The 23950-nt window shown below is 42.4% G+C and overlaps 1 protein-coding gene across 1 annotated transcript; it reads left to right on the forward strand.

Moving 5' to 3' along the window:
* Window positions 1-2137: 2137 nt before the first annotated feature.
* pkd1l1 (polycystin 1 like 1, transient receptor potential channel interacting) lies at window positions 2138-23615 on the forward strand. The gene is given in 60 exon segments (XM_026180921.1): window positions 2138-2156; window positions 2508-2655; window positions 2657-2709; window positions 2712-2740; window positions 2743-2877; window positions 2880-3094; window positions 3583-3717; window positions 3875-4050; window positions 4928-5071; window positions 5203-5408; window positions 6582-6668; window positions 6992-7055; window positions 7803-7968; window positions 8441-8680; window positions 8898-9030; window positions 9113-9316; window positions 9439-9617; window positions 10307-10510; window positions 10639-10802; window positions 10898-11128; window positions 11219-11386; window positions 11650-11721; window positions 11801-11980; window positions 12065-12142; window positions 12357-12499; window positions 12792-12912; window positions 13018-13153; window positions 13402-13594; window positions 14075-14131; window positions 14216-14566; window positions 14648-14875; window positions 15073-15186; window positions 15325-15476; window positions 15595-15695; window positions 15964-16162; window positions 16277-16360; window positions 16702-16909; window positions 17285-17391; window positions 17534-17633; window positions 17725-17853; window positions 17982-18155; window positions 18248-18434; window positions 18526-18617; window positions 18723-19039; window positions 19151-19235; window positions 19330-19515; window positions 19599-19717; window positions 19793-19903; window positions 19992-20100; window positions 20255-20323; window positions 20533-20618; window positions 20704-20938; window positions 21045-21149; window positions 21408-21548; window positions 21680-21814; window positions 21989-22213; window positions 22400-22564; window positions 22755-22907; window positions 23023-23120; window positions 23223-23615. Coding segments are annotated over 60 exon segments (8862 nt in total). The 3' UTR covers window positions 23440-23615.
* Window positions 23616-23950: the final 335 nt, after the last annotated feature.

The following is a 23950-nucleotide window of genomic DNA, read 5'->3' on the forward strand; positions in this document are numbered from 1 at the left end:
TGAATCTTAAAGATTTATAAACTAGAATATTTAATGCAATTTGATGAAAGTCTAGCCAAAATATGGGCTGTCCAGGGTTAATATTCCTCTCTAAAACGAGAAATAAAATGGCTACAAAAAAGGAAGCGCAAAGAACCAGGCAACCACTGTCAGGTCTATATTTGGGAGAACTAAGCAGGAAACATCTTTTAGAGCTAGAAGCAGTGCTTCGACTGTCTCCTCTCACCACACGATAACATAATACTATTTTTATGAGCTTTGAACACCCGGAAAGAAAGTCTGACATTATCATGGGGTGATCTGCTCTGTTATGCAGTTTTGCGCACTGCCTTCAAATGAATGCGCTCAGTTGTGCGCAAATTTAAAAGAAAAAAGAAAAAAGTGACTGAGTTGTCATCCCTCCTCCTCACCCCTAACCCAACATCACTGAGACACAATCTATTTTCATCATCGCTCCACCTCGAGAGGCTCCAGTCTCCCGGAGTCAGCCGTGCTGTTTTCTCCGCTCCGTGTCCTCCTCGGTGGGGGCGCAAAGCTGCAGCCGCTTAAATAACGCTTCGCCCGTTCAGGAGGACTCTCCGTTACACGGCCGGTCCTCGAGAATATTTCGTTTTCTGATCAAGTGTTAAATGTTTCGCAGAGAAAGGAAGGCACGTGAATAACGAATGAAAAAAAGGGGGGCGGGAGGGTTCCCGATTCACGCGGGTCTACAGCGGGGTATTACGCAGCGTCGCCGTCACTGATTTTTAGGGTTTGGTTCGAAAAATGTGTCTCAGTGTGTGATCAGTGGGGACTCTTGGGTCTTCAGAGGTGCACGAGGAGGAGGAGGGGAGGTGGCCAAAGCATAAAGCATGTAACACGTTTTCGTTGCAGCTTAATTAATTCACGTGAATCAACCCCACTTCGATTTGAAGATCCCAAATTAAGCTTCACCCACGCAGCTGCTTCACTATCACACACAACTCACTCATTAATATAAAGTACCACAGGTTGGGTTTTGTTTTGTTTTGTTGTTTTTTGGGGGGTGGAATAAGATAAGCCAAAAATTAGTTCCGGTTTCTAGGGTTCCACGTGCATGCCTCCGTGATGTGTTAACGGTGCAAAAACTTCTGGGGACCCCTGAGTGACGAGATGAAACGAAATCGCAGAACAAAGTGCGCGTTTTCAGTATGAAAATACTCTGAGAGAAATGTGTTTGATTCCTCCACTCATGGAGAGATGGCACGGTCTGACAGTGCCCCCTGCCGCTAACTTCAAGCTCTGGGAATTTCTCTTAAAGGGGATGTCGAGCAAACCGGAAGAGCTTTTTAAGGTGGACCGGCGGAGTTAGCTACACGGCGCAGACTTGGTTTCCAGCAAAAGGGCTCACGGGCAAAGCTGAACTCCGAAGAGTCACACCGGTTCCGTCGCGGTTTTGCCCTTTTCGGCGTGACAGCTCAGATAAAATAAACCCACTGAGAGGACGCTTTGTCTCGTGTCCGAGCTGACAACCTTGGATTTCTCAAACTTAGCACAAAATTATCACTGCTGGTGAGATTTCATTTAAATTTACCAGTTTAACGCGAAGCATTTGGAATTTATTTCAGTTAACCAAATAATTGGCGAACCTAACCTGAGCAGAGGGGACAGCCTGAGACACCACACAGTTCTCTGTAGTACCTGTCCCCGTGTTTCCATTTTACTTGTGTAATTTAAAATAAAGTTACACGTGTAGCCCACATTAGACTTCGAATCTAATGCTTAATAAGGTTAATATTTGTGTTTTTAAATGTAATCTGGCGTCGAGCGTCGTCTGTCTAACGACCAGTTTCAAGCCGTCTGGCAGGTGATTCAGGGCTGCTCCTTCAGAATATAAACTAGCGTCTCATTCTCACAATAAAACAATGACATGTGATTACTTTGGAATTCTTTCCTTTGTTTGGAATTCTGGTGACAGAGGAGAAACGAGTCTGGAGACATCCTCTGGATCAGTTCGCTTGAAAAAAAGGGGCTGCTGGGCATCAAATCACTGAAAGGCACTGAGTGTCTAATGGCTCAGTAAATGTTATAACCTGTACGTGAAGCATGTGACCAGGTCGCTTTAGGCCACCTGAGCTTAGTGCAGTTTAATTCAGTGTCAAGCAGAATTCTTATGATCATGGAGCCGGATCCTTGGAGTAAAACAAAGCAAACACCTGCCGTTCCTCTCTCTCACTGCGGCTTTCCATTTAACGTATCTCAGTTTTCTGCCTTAAAGGCCGCATGATGCTGCTTTGTTGGCCACAAACGAAGCAGCAGTTCAGATCGCTGCAGAGGCTTTATTTGATGCAAGTCTCATAGTCCAGTAAAACACCCAGCCATTGGGTGTCACTGACATGTGACCTTACAGCGCAGCAGACATGCGTTGCTGCATTAAAATCCAACAGTGTTATTATTATTATTTTTGCAACGGGCATTTTGATGCTTCCGAAGCAGCTGCTCTCGTATTTAAATTCAAAAACGTCCTTAAGCTTTGCACAAATTATTAGCAAAGGCAAGTGGGGGATCACTCCATCTTCACACACGCAGGTGCAGGGCACCTGAGCCTTCACCTTTAAATAACTACAATGGTAACACGCGCCTTAAACTTAGTAATAACAACAATAGCGTTTCCTGCACAGCAACAAAAGGCCGTGATTTTTTTTCTGTTAGATTCCCGATCATTAACGCGATCTCCCTCCTCCCTCACGTGGTCTTTGACCCATTATTTGCATACAGTTACCCTCTCTGTTCACGCCTCCCAAACACCTTGTATGCACAGTTGCAGGTCTCGGTGCACCTGCTCCTCTCTCCTGTTCTCTCGTTCTCTCCCACTTGAAGCGTCCTCCTCAATCGCAGTTCATCCCGAGTTTCGCTCTATAGTCGAGGCCCGTGTCCGAGCAGTCATGCTCCGCGCTTTTGTCTTCTTTGCACTGCACTCCTTGTCCGCGTTGGCCTCCTCATCAGGTCAGCAGAGTTCACCCTGGTTCATCGGATGCGTCAGCGCGAGCTCTTCCCTCGGATTTCACGGACCCACGGGTGTCGGTGCCCGTGACCTTGACCCGGTAGCCTGCTCTGCACACTGCTTGGATGAGGGGTGAGCTGGTGGAGAAATGCTAAAAGAGCTTTCCGGGTCAGGGGGCATTACAGATGAAGATGAAATGTGGATGCTTGTCTGAAATTGTTTGACAGTGATGACAGTAACAGGTTAAAGAAATATTCAAATTTTTATAGCAGCCTTTTATTATTGCATATTTGAGGCATCATCTGTTGTGTGTAAAAGCACTTAAAAACAAACTCTCAGAAATCTTAATATATTCTCATCCTGAAATAATTTAAGAAATTACAAAAATATTTTTAAATTTATGAATAAAATTTGTGAATAAAAAAAATCCCAATAGCAAATCTCTAATACAAAAAACAAACAAACAAAGAATATATATGTATATATATCAAAAGTGCTGTTTTCAAGAAGATGTAACAGAAATTTAAAGCATCATTAGAATACCAACAAAGGCTTATTTGACATGTGACATGTGCTCTCAGTATGTAAAACACTAACCTTCACTGTGTTTATTGTGGAAGGTATGGAGTGGCTGCATTGTCTTCACAGACCTGTTACTGTGGGAACCAGCTCAGTGGTTTAGTGTTTAGAGAGTGTTTCAAGACATCTCCCAGTGAAGGAACAAAGGACGTGAAAGGAGGAAGTGAAAGACAAAGGTGAGGTAGCAGATTGCTTTCTTTTGCTTTTGATGTCTAACTATAGCTGCCGCTTCTCTTCTCATTTAAACTTGTGTTGTCGTGTCATCACTAAAGTACATTTTAAAAGCTTAAAGCAAGAAGCTTTTTGTCCTGGATAACTTCTTTCCTCTTCCAGTACCTTGAACTTACCTCTTGGAAAAGCACAAGATGGAAGCATGGCGCTCTACAGAACTGAAGGGCCATTTTTGCACAACATTAGTGTATTTACTTCTCCAGCAAGACTGGAGGCTGGGAAGACTTTTGTCATTGAAGTGAAAGGAAACCTCGCTGGACGTTCCAATCAGCCACCAGGTCAGCTGCTGCAGTGTTTTATAACAATGAGGTTCTTTGAAATGCAACTCTTCACCCCCGTGCTTTAATTAAGTTATTCCCTGATTGGAAAAGGTTTGCTTCAATGAACGCATTAATTATTAGTTTACACTGTCAGGTATTATTTGCGTATCTGTATCTGAAATTGTTTTAATTTAATTTACTTTTATCCTACTGTGTATTTTCTGTGGTCTCACATAATGTAGAACCTGTAGTTTTGGCTTCTATAAATTGGACTTTTATTATTATATCATATTATTTCTTGATATAAATTATTGCAAGTAATATTATTCATGTTTTCACACAGGCAGACGGGATCTGTAAACTGAGTATTTAAAATGTTGTTTTCAGTCTTTTTTCCATTCTTTATTTTTTAATTTAGATTTAAATGTTTCCTTAAAAATAATTATACTTATCAAAATGTATTTCAACAGAAACTGAACAAGCAGTATCAAACATAAGGCACATTTTTGCTGTTACAGTTGTATTGTGTGAAGTCATTACAAGTATCTAGTATGTGTTAAATTTTTGATATATATTGTACATTTAAACTTAATATAATTTGAAGAATTTTAATGAAAATTACTTACAATGTATTGCAAATAAATAGGTTTTTAAATTATTTTGATTGTTTTTCTTTTGTTGAGAAACCGACATTTTCTATATAGTTGCTAGACAATGCTTTATTCAGAAAGTTAATGGACTGCACTGATGCTTGTTAATGAGTTTAAGTATGTTGGAATATATGCTAATAACCTCTGAATATTTGTGTATTATTTCCACGATTTGTAGAATTTTAAGCACTTTATATCAAAGCTCTTTTTTTTATCCTTTACATGATTATTTGTGTGATTTCCAGGCATCCTGGGTCTTAGCAGCCAGGCCCTGACCTATGTCACTGTGGAGTCTCTGGGGATGACCCTAAAGGTCAACGTGACGGATGATGGCTCCTTTACTGTGTCATCCGATTGGATTTTGAATGTTGCAGGCAAATACGAAATAAGTAAGTTCACCAGAGAAAATTTAATGTGTTTGCTGGTGATTTTTTCATCAGTTAATTAATCAAGAAAGGGATCACGTATGAGTAATCCTGTCTGCTCTGTGTGTATTTTTTGTCTTCTGTTTTCTTTTTAGACATCACCGTTTCCAACCCTCTCTCCACACTCTCCTCCACCCTCCACTTGTACATTTTGCCACCCTTTCCAGGGAACCTAACGGTGTCTTTGCTCCACGGCCCCCTGAATGTTCCCTCCTGCATCCCCACGGTTCACTTGGACTCTGACGGTGTGACTGAGGGTGTGGCTGCATATTGGGCCGATCCCGTCACTCTGCAGGCGTTTGTAAGTGACAGATTAGCAGCTGAGTTCTGCTGGTGCTTTACTCACAGGGAAGAAGAAACAGCTTCCCTTTCACAGCCACACTGTCTGAACAGCACAGTGGTAAATCACACAACAATAACTTATAAATGAGTCTAAATTAATTAACTTGTCAGGTTTGGCTTTAAAAGGAAATAGCTATTTGGGGATTTATAATGGGAAATTGATTTATGTGTTTATTATGTTAAGCTCATATATGCAGTTTGGCCTGTTTGTGATTTTCCAGCAGGAAAATATTAATATAAAAATATTATATATCTAAAATATATATAAGAAAGATGTTTTGCTCACTTGAATTGTCAGCTTTTCAAAGAATTTTATCAGCTGTGAATGTTAGCTTTAAAAAAAAAAGAAAAACGAAACAACCAAAAAATATAAAATAACTGAACATTCAACATATATGATAAATAATTTTTGATGTTTTTGCCCTGTTTTTCATGTATTTTATGTATTTTTTTAATGTATTTTTAAAAAACCTTTTCTTTAGATTAATACTCATCTGGTAAATCCAGTAACTCTTTTTTTTAAAACCAATTGCATCTAGAGTTTTTCCAAAAGAATCATAACGTATAAATAATAAACTAAAAATCTTGGAAAAATTGCAACAAAGAGAAAAGCTCTTGAGGGAGTTTTATTCAGGTTGAATGTGCAAAATGTGCATAATCCTCAAAATTACTGATTAGCATAACTACGTATTTGTGAGTCATTACACAACTCTTCTACGGTGACAGGGAAAAGAGCATAAGCAAACCTTGATGTGCTCATTAAAGCTCATCAAAGCTCCTCAGAGCTTAGTTTGTTCATTCAGAGCCACTGGTGTGTTCAAACTGAGATAAAGTAGAAGGTTAAGTGTTCAAACATTATTTAAGCAGTAGCCAACACCATAAATCTGCTGGGTCTGCAGAAGGACTGAAAAAAATGCTGTAACGCTAGTGAGCCAGAATGGCATACATACTTCTGATGCCGGACTGTCAGCTTTGCAAATAAGAATTCATGGAATTCCTCTTCTTGTTGAAGGAACGCAGTTTTCTGTAGGTGACCTGATTTTTTAATCTCCATCATCTGAAATATCCCTCATCCTTCAATGTACTGTCATGTTTTTTAATCTGAAAACTCAACGCTTCTCATCATTTTCAGAAGTGGACCTTCGAATCAGAGGGAGTTCACGCAGTGTCAGTGAATGCATCATGCCTCTATGGGTGGAAGCAGAAGACAATACATGTTGTGAGTTCTCAGCTTTCAGTCATTAAAAAATGCAACGGTTTTGTATGAATTATGCTAGTATTAATAAATTAAAGGTGCAAACAACTAAAACATTTTATAGTTCTCTTTTTTTTTTTAGAAAGGCTCAGTATGTTTAAAACAATAGCTGGGATATTATATAACCGCGGGAAATAAGAGATACAAGATTTTAAAAGCATTTATGCTCATTGTGTTCTTTCTTCGATGAGAAGAAAAATCAAATATGAATGGAGATATCCTTTAATCTCACATTGGTGTGTGTCTTTGTGTGTGTGCTTTCTGCATGTGGTCGTGTGGTCTTGCAGGTGGTCTTATCTCCCGGCTGCTCTCACCTTAAAGGGATCTTGTGTGGGAATCATTTAACTTCAGGTGAGATTGTTTCTGTGAGAGCTGCTCACCACCATGAAACACCTGCTTGTCCTCAGCCTCACACTAAATGTAGCCCCCACCTATGAGAGCGACCATGGCAACATCACATATGCTTACAATCTTGTTTGTTGACACGGCGGTACCCTCACACGTCAAACCTTGATAACCTTCACACCTCCGCCCACTCCAGCTGCAATTTGCACTCAATCGCCACTGCTGTAGGACAGCATCACCTCACAGCATCGATCCTCTCCACTGCCATCATTCATCAGTGGTGTCTCGAGGCCTACTAGGAGTTCATGCATCCGTACATTCAGAAGTCATCCATGGGAGGTCATGCCAGGCCGGGATTAGGTTTAGAAAAGCATTAGGTTTTATTTTAGAGGTGCACCGGGGTCAAACGTGGCTGCTTCGCTGCTGGTGAGCTCATCACCGCTGTACAGGAAATGCAGCTACATGACAGGAGCACAGGAAGTGGTCACGGTTTAGCTTTTCAACCACACTAGGACGGTTGCATTTGAGCGTCAGGCTGAGAATCAAGTGTTTTACTTGAGGTGTGAGAGCGTGTACAAAGAACAGGAAGCTGTCACCACAAGTGAGACTAAATCTAAAACGGTAACCACCGAGGAGTCACAGCATTGATGCCAAATGTTTCTGTCTTTTTTTGTTGTTGTTGTTATCTTTAATTAGTGTCATTATCTTTGGTGTGATTTATCTGTAATGACCATGTGTGTCTCTTATCCTTAGCTGTGAGGATTTTTGCAGCAAGGCAAGCATATCCAACAAATACAGATATAATCTTCCAAGCTGTGACTGACGTACCAGATCCAGTGTTCGTCTGGCACTTTGGAGACTACACATCAGCCACAACTACCTCTAGGATCATCACTAGAAAATACCTAAAGCCTGGCAGGTAATAGCGAGGCATGTGCAACATTTTTAAAATAAAATAATTGGAGATTTTTTAAATAAGCCAGAGCCTTAAAAGTGTTCATCCACGGACAAGGTTACATACGTTTTGTTTTTCAAATCCTGACAGTTAAAAAAAAAGTCAACAAAACTGTCACAAGGGTAAAACATGTGAAGTTGGTTTACATGCATAAATTTTAACTTGTAATCTAACAGTCATAACAGAAACTGGCAAACAACTAGAATCACCCAGCCTCTGTTGGTTGGTCCTTCTCAAGTCTTCTAACGCTAAAAAAACGTTCTTCATCCCCACATTATTATGTGCACCAAGGAGGTTATGTTTTTGGTAGCATTTGTGTGTCATTATGTCTTTAAACACAATAGCTCAACAGCTTCTAAATAAAATATGATTAAATAAATCAAACACCATGTGAATTAAACTAACCCCTCTTAAATCCCACCTTTCCTCACCATAGGTATAATGTGTCTGTAATCATGTCACATGGTAAGATGGCCGTTACCTCTGACATGTTCCCGGTGGTAATCCAGAGAACAGTGAAGCTCAACAGGCTGGTCCACCGGGCCTCGGTTTTGCAGAATCATACAGTGGTGTTCAGTTGCCGGGTAAATATGGGGACCGACATCAACTTCCTGTGGAGCTTTGGGGATGGAACAAGCCGGTCTGGACAGAGCACAGAACGGCACATCTTCCACAGGTGAGTCAGAGAGTTTAACAAGACTTTGGGCTTTCATTCTCCTTGTAAACTCAAATCGGACTTTAAGTTTAGATTAAGTTAGGATTAAGATTCTCTAATTTTGTATTTACCTTTTACAAACTTGTTAGTATGTTTCACTATCTGTCTTTCAGATAAATATGAAAATCACATGTAGCCTAACACAAGTGTGCTTAATAAACATGTTTTTCCTCCTCAGAACGGGAGAGTTCAGAGTGGAAGTGACGGCGTCTAACCTGGTCAGCTCTGCTTCCCTGAGCAGCCACATCTTTGTTGTGGACCAGCCTTGTCAGCCTCCACCTGTCAAAAACATGGGGCCTCTTAAACTACAGGTAGCTCTTTGTCCAGACCTCACAAGTACGTATGGCGGAGCATAGTTAATAAAAGACAATACAACCTTCTCTTTGCACCTAGGTACGAAGATATGAGGTTGTCCATCTGGGTGTGACGTACGAAACGGAAGTGGATTGTGATGTATCAAGAGGCCTGCGCTACTCCTGGACTTTATTCGACTCTGCAGGCCAGGCAGTGCCGCTGCCTCTCACAGACACACACAGGCAGATCCTCATAGTGCAAAGCCATCTCCTGGAGTATGACACTTATACGGCTACAGCCAGGGTGTGTAATAATAATACAATAATACAGAAGAACTATTTAACGGCCGGTCTCTCCATTTCAAGTCGTTATTTCTGTTGCTATACGATTATTCCGAATGATCGAGGCTTGTGTTTCTCCTGCAGGTTCAGGTCGTCGGCAGTGTGGTGTACAGTAACTACAGCGTAAAGGTTCAGGTGATGCCGAGCCCTCCTGTGGCTTTCATCCAGGGTGGCACCAACATCTTCCTTAACAACAGGAACACCATAGTAACCCTGGATGGGCAGGCATCTTACGACCCTGACTTCCCCACGAACCCACTCAGGTAGAAATTGAGCCCTGACACCTTTAATAGGCAACAAGCCAGAAGCTGTCGCCTCAATGAGGAAAAACGGATAAGAATGTTCACTTTCCTCTGGTTTTAAATGTTTATGGAAGTGGTCACGTTCCCATTCTCACCGCTACCTCTGCTGTAAGTTTAGTGTTCAGCTCAAGGTTTGCTGAGATTTTGCTTTTTAGGTCCTCCTCCTGACTGAGGGTATCTTACTCACTATTTAACTCCTGGATCAAAATTCAGTTTGTCCTATAGCGTGAGGCTTTTCCTCTGCCTTGAGCAGTTCATGATGGGTGTGTTCCTGTTGCTGCAGCTGCTCGCTTAGCTGCGCTCTCCAGATCCGCTCCTTCTGAAGCTGGTTAGTGAGCTGTGTCCACAGAAAGCTATTCTCTCTCGTCTCTGTGTTGCAGTTTGGGTGCCTAGAGTCTCATTTGTTTTTCGGCTGCACGTCTGGCCCACATAACATTTGCCAGTAGCATTTCTGAGCTGTAATTGCCAAAAGTCGCCAACATTGGGCTCAGCTATAACTAAATAAATGGCAAAAAATGCCAATAAATATGTAAATATTATATTTTGGTGGATTTTCCTACATCTTAGTCATTTTTAGTTGTATTTGTTTCACCTTGAGAAATTTAATGTGTGTTTGGAAGTTAACAGAATTTCTGATTTTCTCTGTATAGCTACAGTTGGGCATGTAAACCAGTGAGCACCATCACCAGCTCCTGCTTCAACCAGCACATTCCCACTTCGTCGCTGGTGCTCAAATTTCCCGCCAGCTTCTTAAAAACCAACTTTGACCATTTCCAGTTCACGCTCACTGTCCAAAGCGGAGAGCGTTCAGCTTCATCAGAGACCTTCCTCACTGTAACATCAAACCTCATCGGGTGTGCCCTCTTCATAAAGTCTCAATTGAATCACATAACCGAACAGAATCAAATAGAAGTGTTTGATTAAAAGCAGCACTTTAATTCTTAAGTGACGTTTAACATGCGCCTAAATGCATCCGATCCAGGAAGCTGTCCATTTACTGCCCTGAGTGTCGGGGAGACCGTGTGAACTGGGATCAGTCGTTCTCTGTCGGCACCGTGTGTGAAGCCTGCCACATTCCTGCACGGCACATCCAGTACACCTGGAGTCTGTACCTGGTCAATGCTTCATCCAAGCCTTTCACAGAAGGTAAATTCAGTGCCACTGTGCAAGAAAATTCCCCCAAAAATTCCCCTAAAAATGGAAATTAAATTAAAAAAGTAAAATCTTGTGTTCTATTCTAGTCCCGTTTTGCCACACAGTAGATCTCAGCACCATGTCTGCCATCATGGAAAGTCCTGCCACCTCTACTCTACACCCTCCTGTTACAAATGTGTCACAGAACACCCAGACGACCCCTTATTCATCTTCTTCAGCCGTTACCGTGGCTACCTTTGAAACCAGAAACGGTGATGTGGACCTGGCTGATAGTGGGGCATCAACAACCAGGAGTGGAGACACATCAGACAAAGCTGGTGTGTTATTAGCTGTATAAACAAATATATATACATGACTTGGAGCGTACCACTCTGTCACTAAATGTGACTTCTTTCCTCACCCCGCAGCTTTGCCAGAGTCTAGTCCACGTGTTCTCAACAATGATGGTGTCCTATATTCCGACTACTTGATCCAAGGGGACATTAGCAGTGAAACGTCAGTGGAGTCTGACTCCTCTGCCGACTGGGACTTTTCTTTTCGTGTTCTGGAGAGTAGCAATGCGGGTGGTCGACTAGGTGAGAAAATCTAAAATCGCCATATAAGCTCAGTCTATTTAAGTTATATATAATTTGATGCTGTTAGCACAATTTAAACGGATTAAATTACAATAAAAATACAGTTTGTGAAAGAGTTTTACCAACCTGGAACCAACATGAAGAAAGTTCCCATCATAAATAAATAACTTTTTCCAAATATAAAGAATATTTTTCAGTTATATGGGGCAATATTATGTTGCTTGACTGTTATTATTATTGCACTAAAGCTGGTTCTGTTACAGATCCAGATTATGGTGCTCCCTTTCCAAACGCAGAGGAAGGCGACCCAGGGATGTCAGCAGGGAGACCCAGAGGTACAGTTCATATCTACAATCACTGTTTATTTCTTATCTGAGATGGTTTTTACTGGTACTCACTCACGATCGTTCCCAGGTGAAGATGGTGAGCGCTTCAGTGCAGGAGACGTCTCGATGTTTGATATGGGATTACACAAAGATGAAGGGAGTAATCTAGTGGATTCTAAGCCTTTTGTGGCAATTCAGGCACCGACTTTGCTCGACTTACCTCGAAATCCTCTGAACAGAGGCCTCTTTGAGTCCTTTACTTACACAGGTACATTATGCAGAAAAATTCCTGCTTCTGTGCCACTGTGTCAGCATTTAGCCATCTTTTTTTCCCTTTTAAAAATCTCTACAGGAATCTCCTGTTCTTTTCTCAAGATCAAGCCCTTCAGTCTGAGGCCCAGGAGCAGATACATGTTGGAGGTCACTGCCAGTAAGTTTGGGATGGCTACATATAGACCAGCCCAGGCGAGAGTTATTAGAGATTTATAAAACAGGATAATGGGACAAAAGGACAAAATCACAGACATATATTATTTTTTACATTTACTGCAGTACTTTAACTTGAACATTAAAATGCCCACATTGCCTTTAAAGTCAGTCTCCGTCTGTTAATGATCCTCTCGATTGTTGTCTGATGAATTGAGAATCTCAGAGCAGGCGTCTGGGCCGGACTCAGCTGTTCTTACAGACCAATCCTGTTCCAGAGGGCTTGGCGTGCCAGGTGCAGCCTGTCAGAGGACTCGAGTTACACACACACTTCAGCATCTTCTGCACCTCAGGGAAGGAGGTATTTTCTGTCGCATGCTTTTAACACTCTTCCTGCTTTGATTAAAGATTTTCAAAGTGCATTTTTATTACAAGACATTGCCACTCAGTGCTTGAAGTTCGGAGCTGTCTGCCGATGATTGAAGTAAACCTCTTCAGGGCTCTCCTTGACCCCATAATTTTACTAATTGATCACCCCAAATTTTTTGACCTTGGTCCTGGCATGCCAGTCTTCACAGAAATGTGTGTGTGTGTGTGTGTGTGTGTGTGTGTGTGTGTGTGTGTGTGTGTGTGTGTGTGTGTGTGTGCCAAAGGACTTAGTGTATGAGTACAGCTTCAGTGTAGGAGACCGACTCCCCAGGACACTGTACCAGGGGAGAGACTTCCAATACTACTTCAGCCTTCCTTCAGGTGACCCCAGGGATGACTATAAAGGTAAACACACAAAGACACACTGTTGCTTAAGGAGCATTAACAGAATTATTATTTTTCTAATATTTTCTTATTTTTTTATTGCTCTTATTACTGTTGTCACCGCAGTAACTATTTACACAGAAATAAGAAGCAGCACATATGGGTCAGCCACCAAACCCTGTCCTGTGACAGTACAAGTCCAACCAAGCTTCCTCAGAGACACCTCATCTTCCTCTTCCCATCATGATCCTGATCTTGAGCTGTAAGAACCCCCATGTGATCATATTATGATGATATGATATGCAGATGTCTCGTGCTGTCTACTTAAGAGGGCCTGCTGGTGATTTAAATAGCACTGAGCTTGAGCACGCTCAGGGATTTTATGCTGTCAGCCAAAAAGCTGCTGTTAAGAACGACTGTGTGTGTTAAACTACAAAGCATCAATCTGAGCAAGTCAACAATAATATAGATTCTATAGAACATGCAAATCCTTACTTTCACCATCTCCAGGTCGGAGTCCGGTCTGAGGAACCTGTCGGCTTTGGTGCAGCTTGGGAACAGTATGGAGATTCGTAACTACATCAGCCTCCTCACCAGCATCCTGAACAGACTCAGCCTGGAAACAGAGGCCAACACACATGCACAGAGGCACATGCGCACTGTGCTCATTCGCACCTTGTGTGAGCTTGAGAGCAGCGATCAGGTAAACACACTGACATCACAAGTGATAAAACACAACAATGTTCTTTTTCTGTTCTACAGCCCCGGCTCTCTGGGAGGAAGAGCGGTAGCATTAAAATCGAGTTTTGATCAAAGAAAAGAAAAATCAAGCATCTCACGTGGCTCTGAGGGGAAAGAGAAGGAAAGAGAAGAGAGCAAAAGACAACTAATCAATGCTCGTTTAAGCCTCTGAATGCAATACTGGTGTATAAACAGGTGGAGGTGAATGAAGAAGACACACCCAGTGCATAATGGGATGCCCCCAGCAGTCCTAGTGTACTGCAGCATAACTAAGAGAGGGTTCAGGGTCACCTGATCCAGTCCTAACTATAAGCTTTATCAAAAAGGAAAGTGTTTTTATGAATGAGGCCTGTTGTATAAAGTGCTTGGAGTGGAAGTAGAAAAGTGCTGTATAAGAACCAGTCCATTTACTGTTAATCATTCAGTTATGTTTCCATTCTAGGAGTCAATGACAGACAATATTTGCATTCTGAACGACCTGCTACGAGTTACAAGTCAGGTGAGTGGATGGACTCACAAAACCAAACTGGGAGCAGGGTTGTAGATGCTAGATTGTTTCTAATACTTCCTTTATTCCTTTTAGGTGACACTAGCAAGTGCCAAACGAGTAACAGCTCACATTCAGATGATGTCCGAGCAGTTTTCTGCATCTAGTGCTTATCGCCACTACATTATAAACCAGAAGGTGCTCAATACAGCGCTCACCCTGCTTTCACACAGCCTTCAGGTGGTGACTACTTGCACCTTCACACCTGACATTACACAAGAAGACTCAACTGCTGATGGAAACCTAAGAAATGATGAAAACACTCCAAACAGCACTGCAGTGAACTCATCCACCAGTGGCCACATCAAACAAGGACGTTCACCTCCAGAAAAGCAAGCGGTGATGCTCGTAGCTGATATTCTGCAGGCTGCATCAGAGCTCATGCTGGTGAGACAAAACACATTTAAAACTATTTCTCCACAGTTTTAGTTTTTTAATGAAATTCATCCTCCTTTTCTTGTTTTCCAGAAGTACATTTTGTTTCATGAGACCAAGGAGCACAGAGTTAGCAGCAGCCTCATTAATTTGTATGCTGCATCCCAAAACAACACCTCCACAGTCATAAACAGTGGCTCAGTCAGGGTCTACATGCCTGCTTCTTTCATCCAGATTCTGTTTCTCCAGCATGGACCGTGTGTCCTCACTGTGCTCACCGAGCTTGCTCACAGTCCTTACACCTGGGCCAATCCTACACAGGTGAGACCTGCTCAGTAGTTGCACATACAGTGATTTAACATCTATACCATCAGTGAGACTTTTAACTCTAACCCCTTTATCGGTTTTGTTTGTTTAACATAAACTGTGAATGATGCATTTTCTACCAGTTATTTCATGGTTCAGCTTAACAGGGTTAAAGGTGAGACATCTCTCTTACTTATTCTTTGGATTTCCAGGTGAGTGGACCAGTGGTTGACCTAAGTCTTTACAAGTGCAACACGAGGAGAAGGATCCACGTTTCCTCCCTCATTCAACCATTCAACACCGAGCTTCGTCACACACAAAGAAACGTGAGCTGCTGATTGTCCTTTTCTTTTGTTTGTGGAAAATGAGAGGTTCTTCATAATAAGATTTTGTGAAAAGAAATTCTTAAAACGTGCAGTGTTGTATCTTTACTCCAACAACACGAGACTAAATTTCTGCTGCAGAAAAGCTCCTCGTGGGAGTTCGCCCTCCTGCGCAGCCGGGTCAACTACCACAGCTTCAACATTACCCAGGAACACTTGCTGCAGTCCATCCAGTTCACTCTACTCTTCAGACCCACGACCAAAAAGGCGTTTCCCCTCATGGTGCTCTTCAGGTATTATTACAGCACCGTGTTATACTCATACTCAGATAATAACAGAATAATTTGAATGAGTTTTGACTGAAAGGTGAGACTATGGCACATATCTAACCGTGAGTGTCCGCTGTATCAGGATGTTTGAAAAGCCGACTCCTAGAATGCACCATCTGCGCAAGATTTACAGGTGGGAGAGCAACACCTCACGCATCACTCTGCCCTCATCCTACCTCAGCGGTAAGACCATTTTCTGTTTCTGACTCTTCTGCCCTCCTGGTCTTTCCTTCTGTTAAATTCTCTGTCCTTTTACAAAGTATTTTTAAGACTGATCATCTATTTGTGGAGTGAAAAATCTACCCAGAATCTCAGTTAAACTTAATAGAAATCAATTGATCCATGTATGTTTTAGCTGAGTAGTATGAGTCAGTCAAGTCATCTTTCTAACATGTACATGCTTTGAGTAAGTTCGCTGGGAAATATTGTAACAAATTCCCAAAACTTCCAGCTGCAGGTGTTGGTCACTTGGCACTGCTTAATGCTGATTTTGGTAAAGCACCCAGAGCCAATCACCTGACTGAAGAGATAAGCTACAGTCTGACAGTGGACAGCAGTCTGTGTTTGTCCTGGGACGGCCAGCAGGGGGCTTGGACACATCAGGGCTGCAGAACACAGCTAGCAGACACAGATTCAGCTGTCAGCTGCAGGTAAAGCATGTGAGTGTGTCTGTGTGTGAGAATATAAGAAAACAAACAAACACTAGAGGACAAATCTGGATGCAGAGGTGATTAACATGCTTCTTTATATTTGCTGAATCCTAGCTGCCACCGTTTGAGACCGCTGACCGTGAAGCAGCAGCAGATCCAGAGCATCCACAGCACAGCAGATGTGAACCCGTTCCTAAGGTGACCAACCGAGACCTGGAAAATAACAAAAAACACTGATCTGCACAAATATTTTTACATGCATTTTACCAAAAAAAAGGGGGGGGGGGGAGAAAGAAACAGTAGGATTTTTTTGCTCATCAGGTTTGAAACGTAATAAAATGAAACCGGATTGCTAGATTTTTTTTCTTTTATTTGTATTTTGAAATATATCAACCTCTTGACCTGTTGAAGCTACCGGTAAGTTTCTTTTGCAAACAAAATGTACCGTAGATGAAAAATAGAAATATAACATTAGTGTTGATATTTAACGCATCCTCTAAGGCATCTCTCTCCTTTTCTTTGCTTCTCTGAAACCTCAGCGCATCCACTGATCTGACAGTGCTGGGCATGCTGTTGCTGTTCGTGTGCCTGTACGTCGCGGGGTTGGCGGCGTGTAAAAGAGCTGATGTTGTTGCAACGCAAAGTCAAAGGGTTCACTACCTGTCTGACAACTCTGCATCTGATCCGTATCTCTACGCAGTTACAACCCACACGGGTCTCAGCTCTGCAGCCCGTATGAGTGCAAAGGCAGGGCTGTTTTTGGTTTCTTTCAAACTTATCAGCTCCTTTGGTATTTAGCTGTTCTCAAAATATGCTCCTCCTGGATCCTTATGGCCACTGTATTTGTGTATTTCATTTTTTGTTGTCTTTCTTCCCATTTTCCCATTGTTTTCCACATACTATTCCCTGCATACAGAGCAGGTAAAGCAGATAAACTGTAACACTCCTCATTCTGTAGCACCTGATGCCGTTTGACATGCTTTATTAAATTATCTGAATATTTTTCGTACACTAATTCAGAACATGTTATAGATTAGTGTAAGAGAATTAATCACATAAAAAAGTTTTTAAAAGTTTTTCTTCCCAGACTAATGTTTTTTTTAATCTTTATATATTGACCAGGTGTACATATCACTGTATGGTGAAGATGGGTTCTCACAGACAAAAGAACTACATGTCCCAGGATGCACTCTGTTCAGGAGGAACTCTAAAGACATCTTCATACTTAGGTAAAATCCTCAGTGATTTAGAAACAAGTTTTTTTTCTTTGTGTTTGTGTTCAATATGTAAGAAAAAGGGAGATAAATCAGTGTAATTTTTCATTATCTCATTACCACGTGCTATAATCTCTGTGTCTTTGCTCCCCCACAGTGCAGCAGAAAGCCTGGGCCCAGTGTGGGGGGTTCACATCTGGCATGACAACTCTGGACCTTCCCCTGATTGGTACCTTACACAGGTGGAGGTATCTGAGGTAATAAAAAAAATCCTATAACAAAAACTGTTTGTGAACACACCTTTTCATTGATGAGTGGACTTTTAAGGTGGTTTGACTTGTTATTCAGGTGCTCAGAGGGCATGTGGTGGGATGCTCTTGGCTGTTTGCTGCCCAGTGCTGGCTGGCTGTGAACAAAGGCGATGGCCGAGTGGAGAGGATGCTGCGTGTTTGCACTCAGGGGATAAACTTTGCTCAGGTACAACACTCATGTTCACATAAAAACTATTTTCGGCATCGTCACAGTGAGTTAATCTACACTAGACATAAAACTTAATGTAATATTTGCTGCTGTGTCACCCCAGGTCTCCCTCTGTGTAATTGCAGATGCTGCGTCTCAAGCTTAATGACTACTTGGCTGATTTCCATACGTGGGTATCCGTGTACAGCTGCCCCTCTCCCAGCTCCTTCACACATACTCAAAGACTAAGTGTGTGTCTGCTGCTGCTGTTGGGGTACGCATGTGTTGGTGCAGTAATCGTTGCACAAACGGATGATCAGGTAGGCCCTCAAAGTTGAAGATTTGGTGAGCAAGAGCTCTGAAATGCCTTACCTACAGCTCAATGATGCATCTACTTATTCTGTATTTGCAGCCGCTGTTTGCGTTGGGCTTTGTCGATGTGTCCGCTGGTGCTGTAACAAATGGGCTTGTAAGCGTGGTAGCTGTGCTGCCCGTAGCAACAGCGGTGTCTTTCCTGTTTCGACTGCGTGCGGTACAGCCGACGGGGTCACGAGTCCAGCGTGTAAAATGCAGAAAGACTGAAAAGGAATATTCTGAAGGTAAATTGGTTTTCTGTGGACCTCTTTTTGAATTTTGTTGTGTCTTTTCTTGAATTGTTCATTATCCTTTTATTTTATTATCTCCTCACAGACCCCCTCTCACTAAGCGACAGCACGTTTGACCGCCGTCTCTCCTGGAGCAGCCTCCAGCAGTGGGATGAATCCTGGATGCAGAAATACCAGGTTACACCTCAGAATAGTTTCTGTATTCCCTTCCTTTCCATTTCTCCTCATTGTCATTCTCACAGCTTCTAACATCACTGCCTGACCTTTCTTTTTCTGCTGTAGGATGCAGACCTGTCGGTTTCATACAGTAATGTGGATGAAGCACCCCACAAAAACAAGTCTGAATTCCTTCCTGGCAGCAGCAGGTTTCATGAAACCCAAAGAGCTTGTTTGTCCAGGGCAAAAGATGAAGGTCAAAAAGAGAAAGGTCTCCAAGGACGATGTTCACCAGACTCTTCCTCTGAGAGAGGAAGCTATTATGATGCCACCGACAAACTGAGAGAAAGACCAACATGTCAGCGGCGTGTCTGTTTGGCCTGGACTCTGTGTCTGCTGTTGTCCCTCTCCTGCCTGGTGCTCTCTGCAGTGCTGGGAATGAGGTAGTGAAAGTAATGTTCATTGTGATATCTGCTGTTTTATCTGTTATAATATTGTATCACGGGTGTCAGTGTCACGCTTTTGAAGCCTCTCTGTGCGTTTTGATGTGTTAGGTTTAACAGTGGCAAGGTTCTGCTTTGGGTCCATTCTCTTTTCATCTCCCTGATGTCTTGCATCTTCATCATTCAGCCAGCTTTGGTAACATAATATGTGCTTTTTATAATCAGCTACACAACTAAATAATGGCACAAACCTTAAATAAAAATATCATCTTGATGTTTTTCTTTTACAGATACTTGCAGTGGCCTTGGCTGTTTCCTGTTGGCACAGAAAAACATCAGACTTTCATACTTTTTTCAGATTGAGGGAATTCAATATTGAGGCTATGAAACTTTGGAGCCATAGAGGCATTAATGGAGCTGAAGAGCAGCTTACTGAGTCTGCTTTTCCCTACAGACGACGCTCACACCTTAAAAAGGTAATAATCAGACGCTCGTAGAGTTTAATGTTGTTCTGGTTTTTTCCTTCTGCAATGTGAACTCGGTTATTTATCGTTTACAGCTGCTCCGAGCTCGACGGCGAGCTCGGTACCTGGGTCTTGTACGGCCACCGACTCTGGCAGAGCTGAGGAAAACTCATAGGAGGAAAAGAAGAGAGGCTGTTATTCATAAAACCCTGAGGTGTGCTTTTGCGAATGCATGCGCACCCCTCTATATTTGATGTAAGACTTTTAAGTGCTTTTCCTTCTCATGCAGGGATTTGTCTCTCAGTGTCGCCATGCTTTCCCTGATGATGTGTATAACCTATGACAGCTCATTCAGGGAACATTACCAGCTCAACAGAGCTGTCAGAAGACACTTTGTGAGGTAGCACCCGAACACTCTTGCTGTATATCTCACTGACATTCACACTTACTTCTAAAGCAGAGAAAAATCAGATGTTATCTTTTATTAGGAACCGTGATCATTCATTTATGTTGATACAAAAGCATACGGAGTGGTGGAACTGGTCACAGACAGGTCTGATAGAGTCACTGTACGAGCACACATCAGCCCAAACAGAGGTAAGCTATGACTTTAAGCTCCAAAGGGACTTAAAACTCCAGGTTGGTGAAGAAAACTCTGACTACGTGTTCACCTCTCTTTGATCCTTCAAAATTAAGATTAGTCATAAAGTCAAACCAAAGCACCACATCGTGACATTCTGATGTCATTCAGCAGCCACATATTGTGATTGGAGAGCCAATCCTGCAGAAGATTGAAATATCTGACACCTCTCCAACTGAGGTTTGTGACCAAAGATGAACTGATAGAAGGATAGATTCATATTTTCTTACATTAAGGAATGCGTGACTTCCTGCACTTATAAGTACTCACAATTAGTTAAGAAAAATGCTGTACTGTACATTTGTTAAACTTGTAATGGCACTGTAAAATCTGGATTTCTAGATTCTGTCTCTGTACTTTAGTTGTGTTTCTTGCCTCACAATTTCCAGGTACCTGTTATGACTTCAACAACGCTATGCGGTCGCCTTAGTTGTTACTCAGGACCAAGCGCTACAGTTGGCTTAGGGCACACAAAGTGAGAGATCCACGATGGAAACTGTTGATTAACTCACCTTTTTTTTTGCTTCCAAATAATGATCAGTTCTCCTCCTCTCCTGCAGGTCTGATTCTGCATCAAAACTGAAACTTCTGCGTTCAGCTGGCTGGTTGGACGGACGGACGGTGGCCCTGAAGGTTCAATTCACCTTGTACAGCCCCGCACCGAACTTGTTCACCAGTGTGACGCTGCTTGCTGAGCGCAGCCCCACCGGTGTCCTGCTGCCCTCTTTGGAAGTCCATTCAGTCAGAGTACATCACACTCCTACTGCCTGGGACTATGCCGTTATGGTCTGCAAGGTAAAACACTACACTAACTTTTAGACTGAGTCTTAAAAGATGCTACAGATTAAGGTTTACAACACATTTGAATACATTTTTTTTCTCCTTCCTCCCCTCTGACCAGCTTCTCTTCCTCTTCTTGTCTCTCATACAAATCTCATGCCAAGTGTCCAGTATGGGACAGCAAGGGCTGATTGGATACTGGACAACACCTTGCAGCTGGGTGGAAGTAAGTCTGCCCGAGACAAAATAATCATTCCAGCATAAATGTTTGTAAGACTTTAGAAAGCAGGCGCACACACCAGCTCTCAGTCAGGCGCACACTAATCCAAACAAGATCACGACAACCTCACTGGAAGAATAAAGTAACCTGTGGCTGTTTGTCTAACAACCCTGACAAGCAAAACACACAGAAATATTATCTGAAGGTCAAATTATCCATGAAGCACAGTGAACGCAGCTTTCTCCCTCTTTCTGTCTTTTGCAGGTCGGTGTGCCCACAGCGACACTTGTGCACTATGTGTGTCACATTTATCACTCCGCTGTTATCATGAGCGTTGCAGAGCTGCTGGAGAGAAACAACCACAGAGGCCGTGTGGACGTTCGCCTCCTGGCTTCCTGGGAACAAGTGAGAGAAATTTACAGCACCTTCTCTTGGAAAATAAAGAATAAACCCTGTGAGGCGATCATTATGAGCAGCTTGTTTGCACTGTAGTTAGAGTACATTTTAAGAATGCAGAGATATGTTTTCCTCTACAGTTTCTCCGTACTCTGCGTGGCATCATGCTCTTCCTTCTCACCATCAAGTGTGTGGCTGTGCTGAGGGTGAACAGGACCTTTGCCACCCCTGCTAAACTCCTTTCCCGCTTATTCTCAAGTCTTTTATGGCCAATGGTAAACACTTTATAACTCTTCTTAGGAAAGGTCTTCACTCCAAGCACTGTAATAGTACTTGCTGCAAAATAAAGCAGTTGACATTTATTGCACCTACATTGGTGATATTTGATATATTTTGCAAAGTGTTCTTGCCAAAATGACTAGAAATTGTTGCATCTTCTCTTGTGCTAGATTTCAGGTGTGATCCTGCTGATGGCATCGTCCTGCTTGGGTCATCTGCTGCACATTCAAAGCTCCTGGGCAGTCAGCCCTATTCACGTCCTCCTTAGGACCCTGCCCTGCGTCCTCTACCGGGGACTCAGAGCCACCAGCAATAACAGAGGCCTCCTCCACTCTGACTGCGATGTATTCACCTGTGGAGTTCTGTATCTGTCTGCTGTGGTGTGGACAGCAGTGGTACATGTTTCCCATAATATTACTTTTTGTTTATGTGGTTGGTTGCTTTGTTTTGTTTTGTTTTGTGTGTGTGTGTGTGGGGGGGGGGCTTGTAAAACTTGTTGTCAAAAGGTTGATTTCTGTGATAGACAGCAACCCTATCTGAGATCACCTCATTGTTCTGTAAGAATTGTGTCTTTCTTGTAGGTGATTGGTGTGATGTCCTCACTGGTTAGAAGTGCCAGAAGATCTCACAGCAGGAGGAATTTGATCACCATTGCAGAACTGGCAAACTACATCAGACTCAGGGTCTCTGAGCTGACTACTGGGCAACATCAAGAAGCACGAATTGATAACCATACAGAGGGGAGGGTAAGTAACAGCTTCAAAAAAGAAGAAAAAATGCAGAACAGTTAGCTTGCTTTATGTAGGTAGATATAGCTTGAATTTAAAAACACTCCGATTGTGGTCAGTAGCTCTTGTTTTGTTCCTAGAAATGTGCCAGTTGACTAAATTATTTTGATTCCTTCCAATATAGAAATAGACTTTTCCCTTTTTTCAGGCCTACTATCTCGAGGAGTGTGAAAGTTTAGTGGACGAACTGTTGTTCAGACTCAATGCCCTCTCTGACAGCCTGCACCTCAAAGCCCATCGCTACAGGAAGGAGAGTCCTGTCATCTCCCCCACACCAGAGCCCTCCAACATGGACTCACAGGTGAATCCGTCTATATATGTGCCATACAAATAAACTTTGATTGTTTAAAGATACACAAAAAAATAAATTTAAGGAGTAAAATCAACATATTTGAATCTCTGTGTGATTCTATTAGGGCTCAGCAAGGTCACAGATAATCATGAATGGCACACATTCAGATGACCAATGTTTGTTAAATCTGGGAGGAACCCCAACTATGTCTCACCTGTTCAGGTAACAGAAATAGAAAAGGCTTCACCCAGTTTGTAGGTATTATTTTTAAGCAGGTACTAAAGGTGAATAACGTAATCATGTGACTAACTATAACACTTATAGGTCCCAGGCTAACAAGGACATCCTGCAGCAGAGGGGTCAGACTGGATGTAACCCCTCCTCCAACTTTGTTGTGGCATCTGATGATAGTTTAAAGGGCAAAAAATGCCCAGAGTCAGCCGGCAAAAGTCAGACCACCTACACAACTTCACCACCAGAGGTTGTGGTGAAAGTTCTGGTCCATGAAGACCCTGCGAGAGCAGTCCCAGATAAACACTAGAGTCCTCATGGAGATAGCAAATCATGAATTCATTGTTCACTCTTATATTTGTTAATTGTTGTAAAGGCATGTGGAATAGGACAGCACGATATATTAATAACAAACCTTCTACTTCTTTTCTTCTTGGTATCGAGGTTGTGGGTAAAAGTCATGATTAAAATGTTTGAAGCAACAAATCTGCTGTTATTAATATCCATCCATCTTCATCCGCTTTATCCGGGGCCGGGTCGCGGGGGCAGCAGCCTAAGCAGAGAAGCCCAGACCTCCCTCTCCCCAGCCACCTCCTCCAGCTTATCCGGGGGAATACCAAGGCGTTCCCAGGCCAGCCGAGAGATATAATCTCATATCTATAATCTATAATCTCTGTTATTAATATTTTTGTTGAATTTATCTACAAAAAGGTACATTTAACTTGTTATTTTTACCCAGTAGTAGCATAACTTTTTAAAAACTTGTTAGCACAAAAGTTTGTAACCCATCCATCCATCAATCTATTTGGAGACAGTGGCAG

This window comes from Astatotilapia calliptera, chromosome 9 (genome assembly GCF_900246225.1).
Source record: "Astatotilapia calliptera chromosome 9, fAstCal1.2, whole genome shotgun sequence".
NCBI classification, from domain to species: domain Eukaryota; kingdom Metazoa; phylum Chordata; class Actinopteri; order Cichliformes; family Cichlidae; genus Astatotilapia; species Astatotilapia calliptera.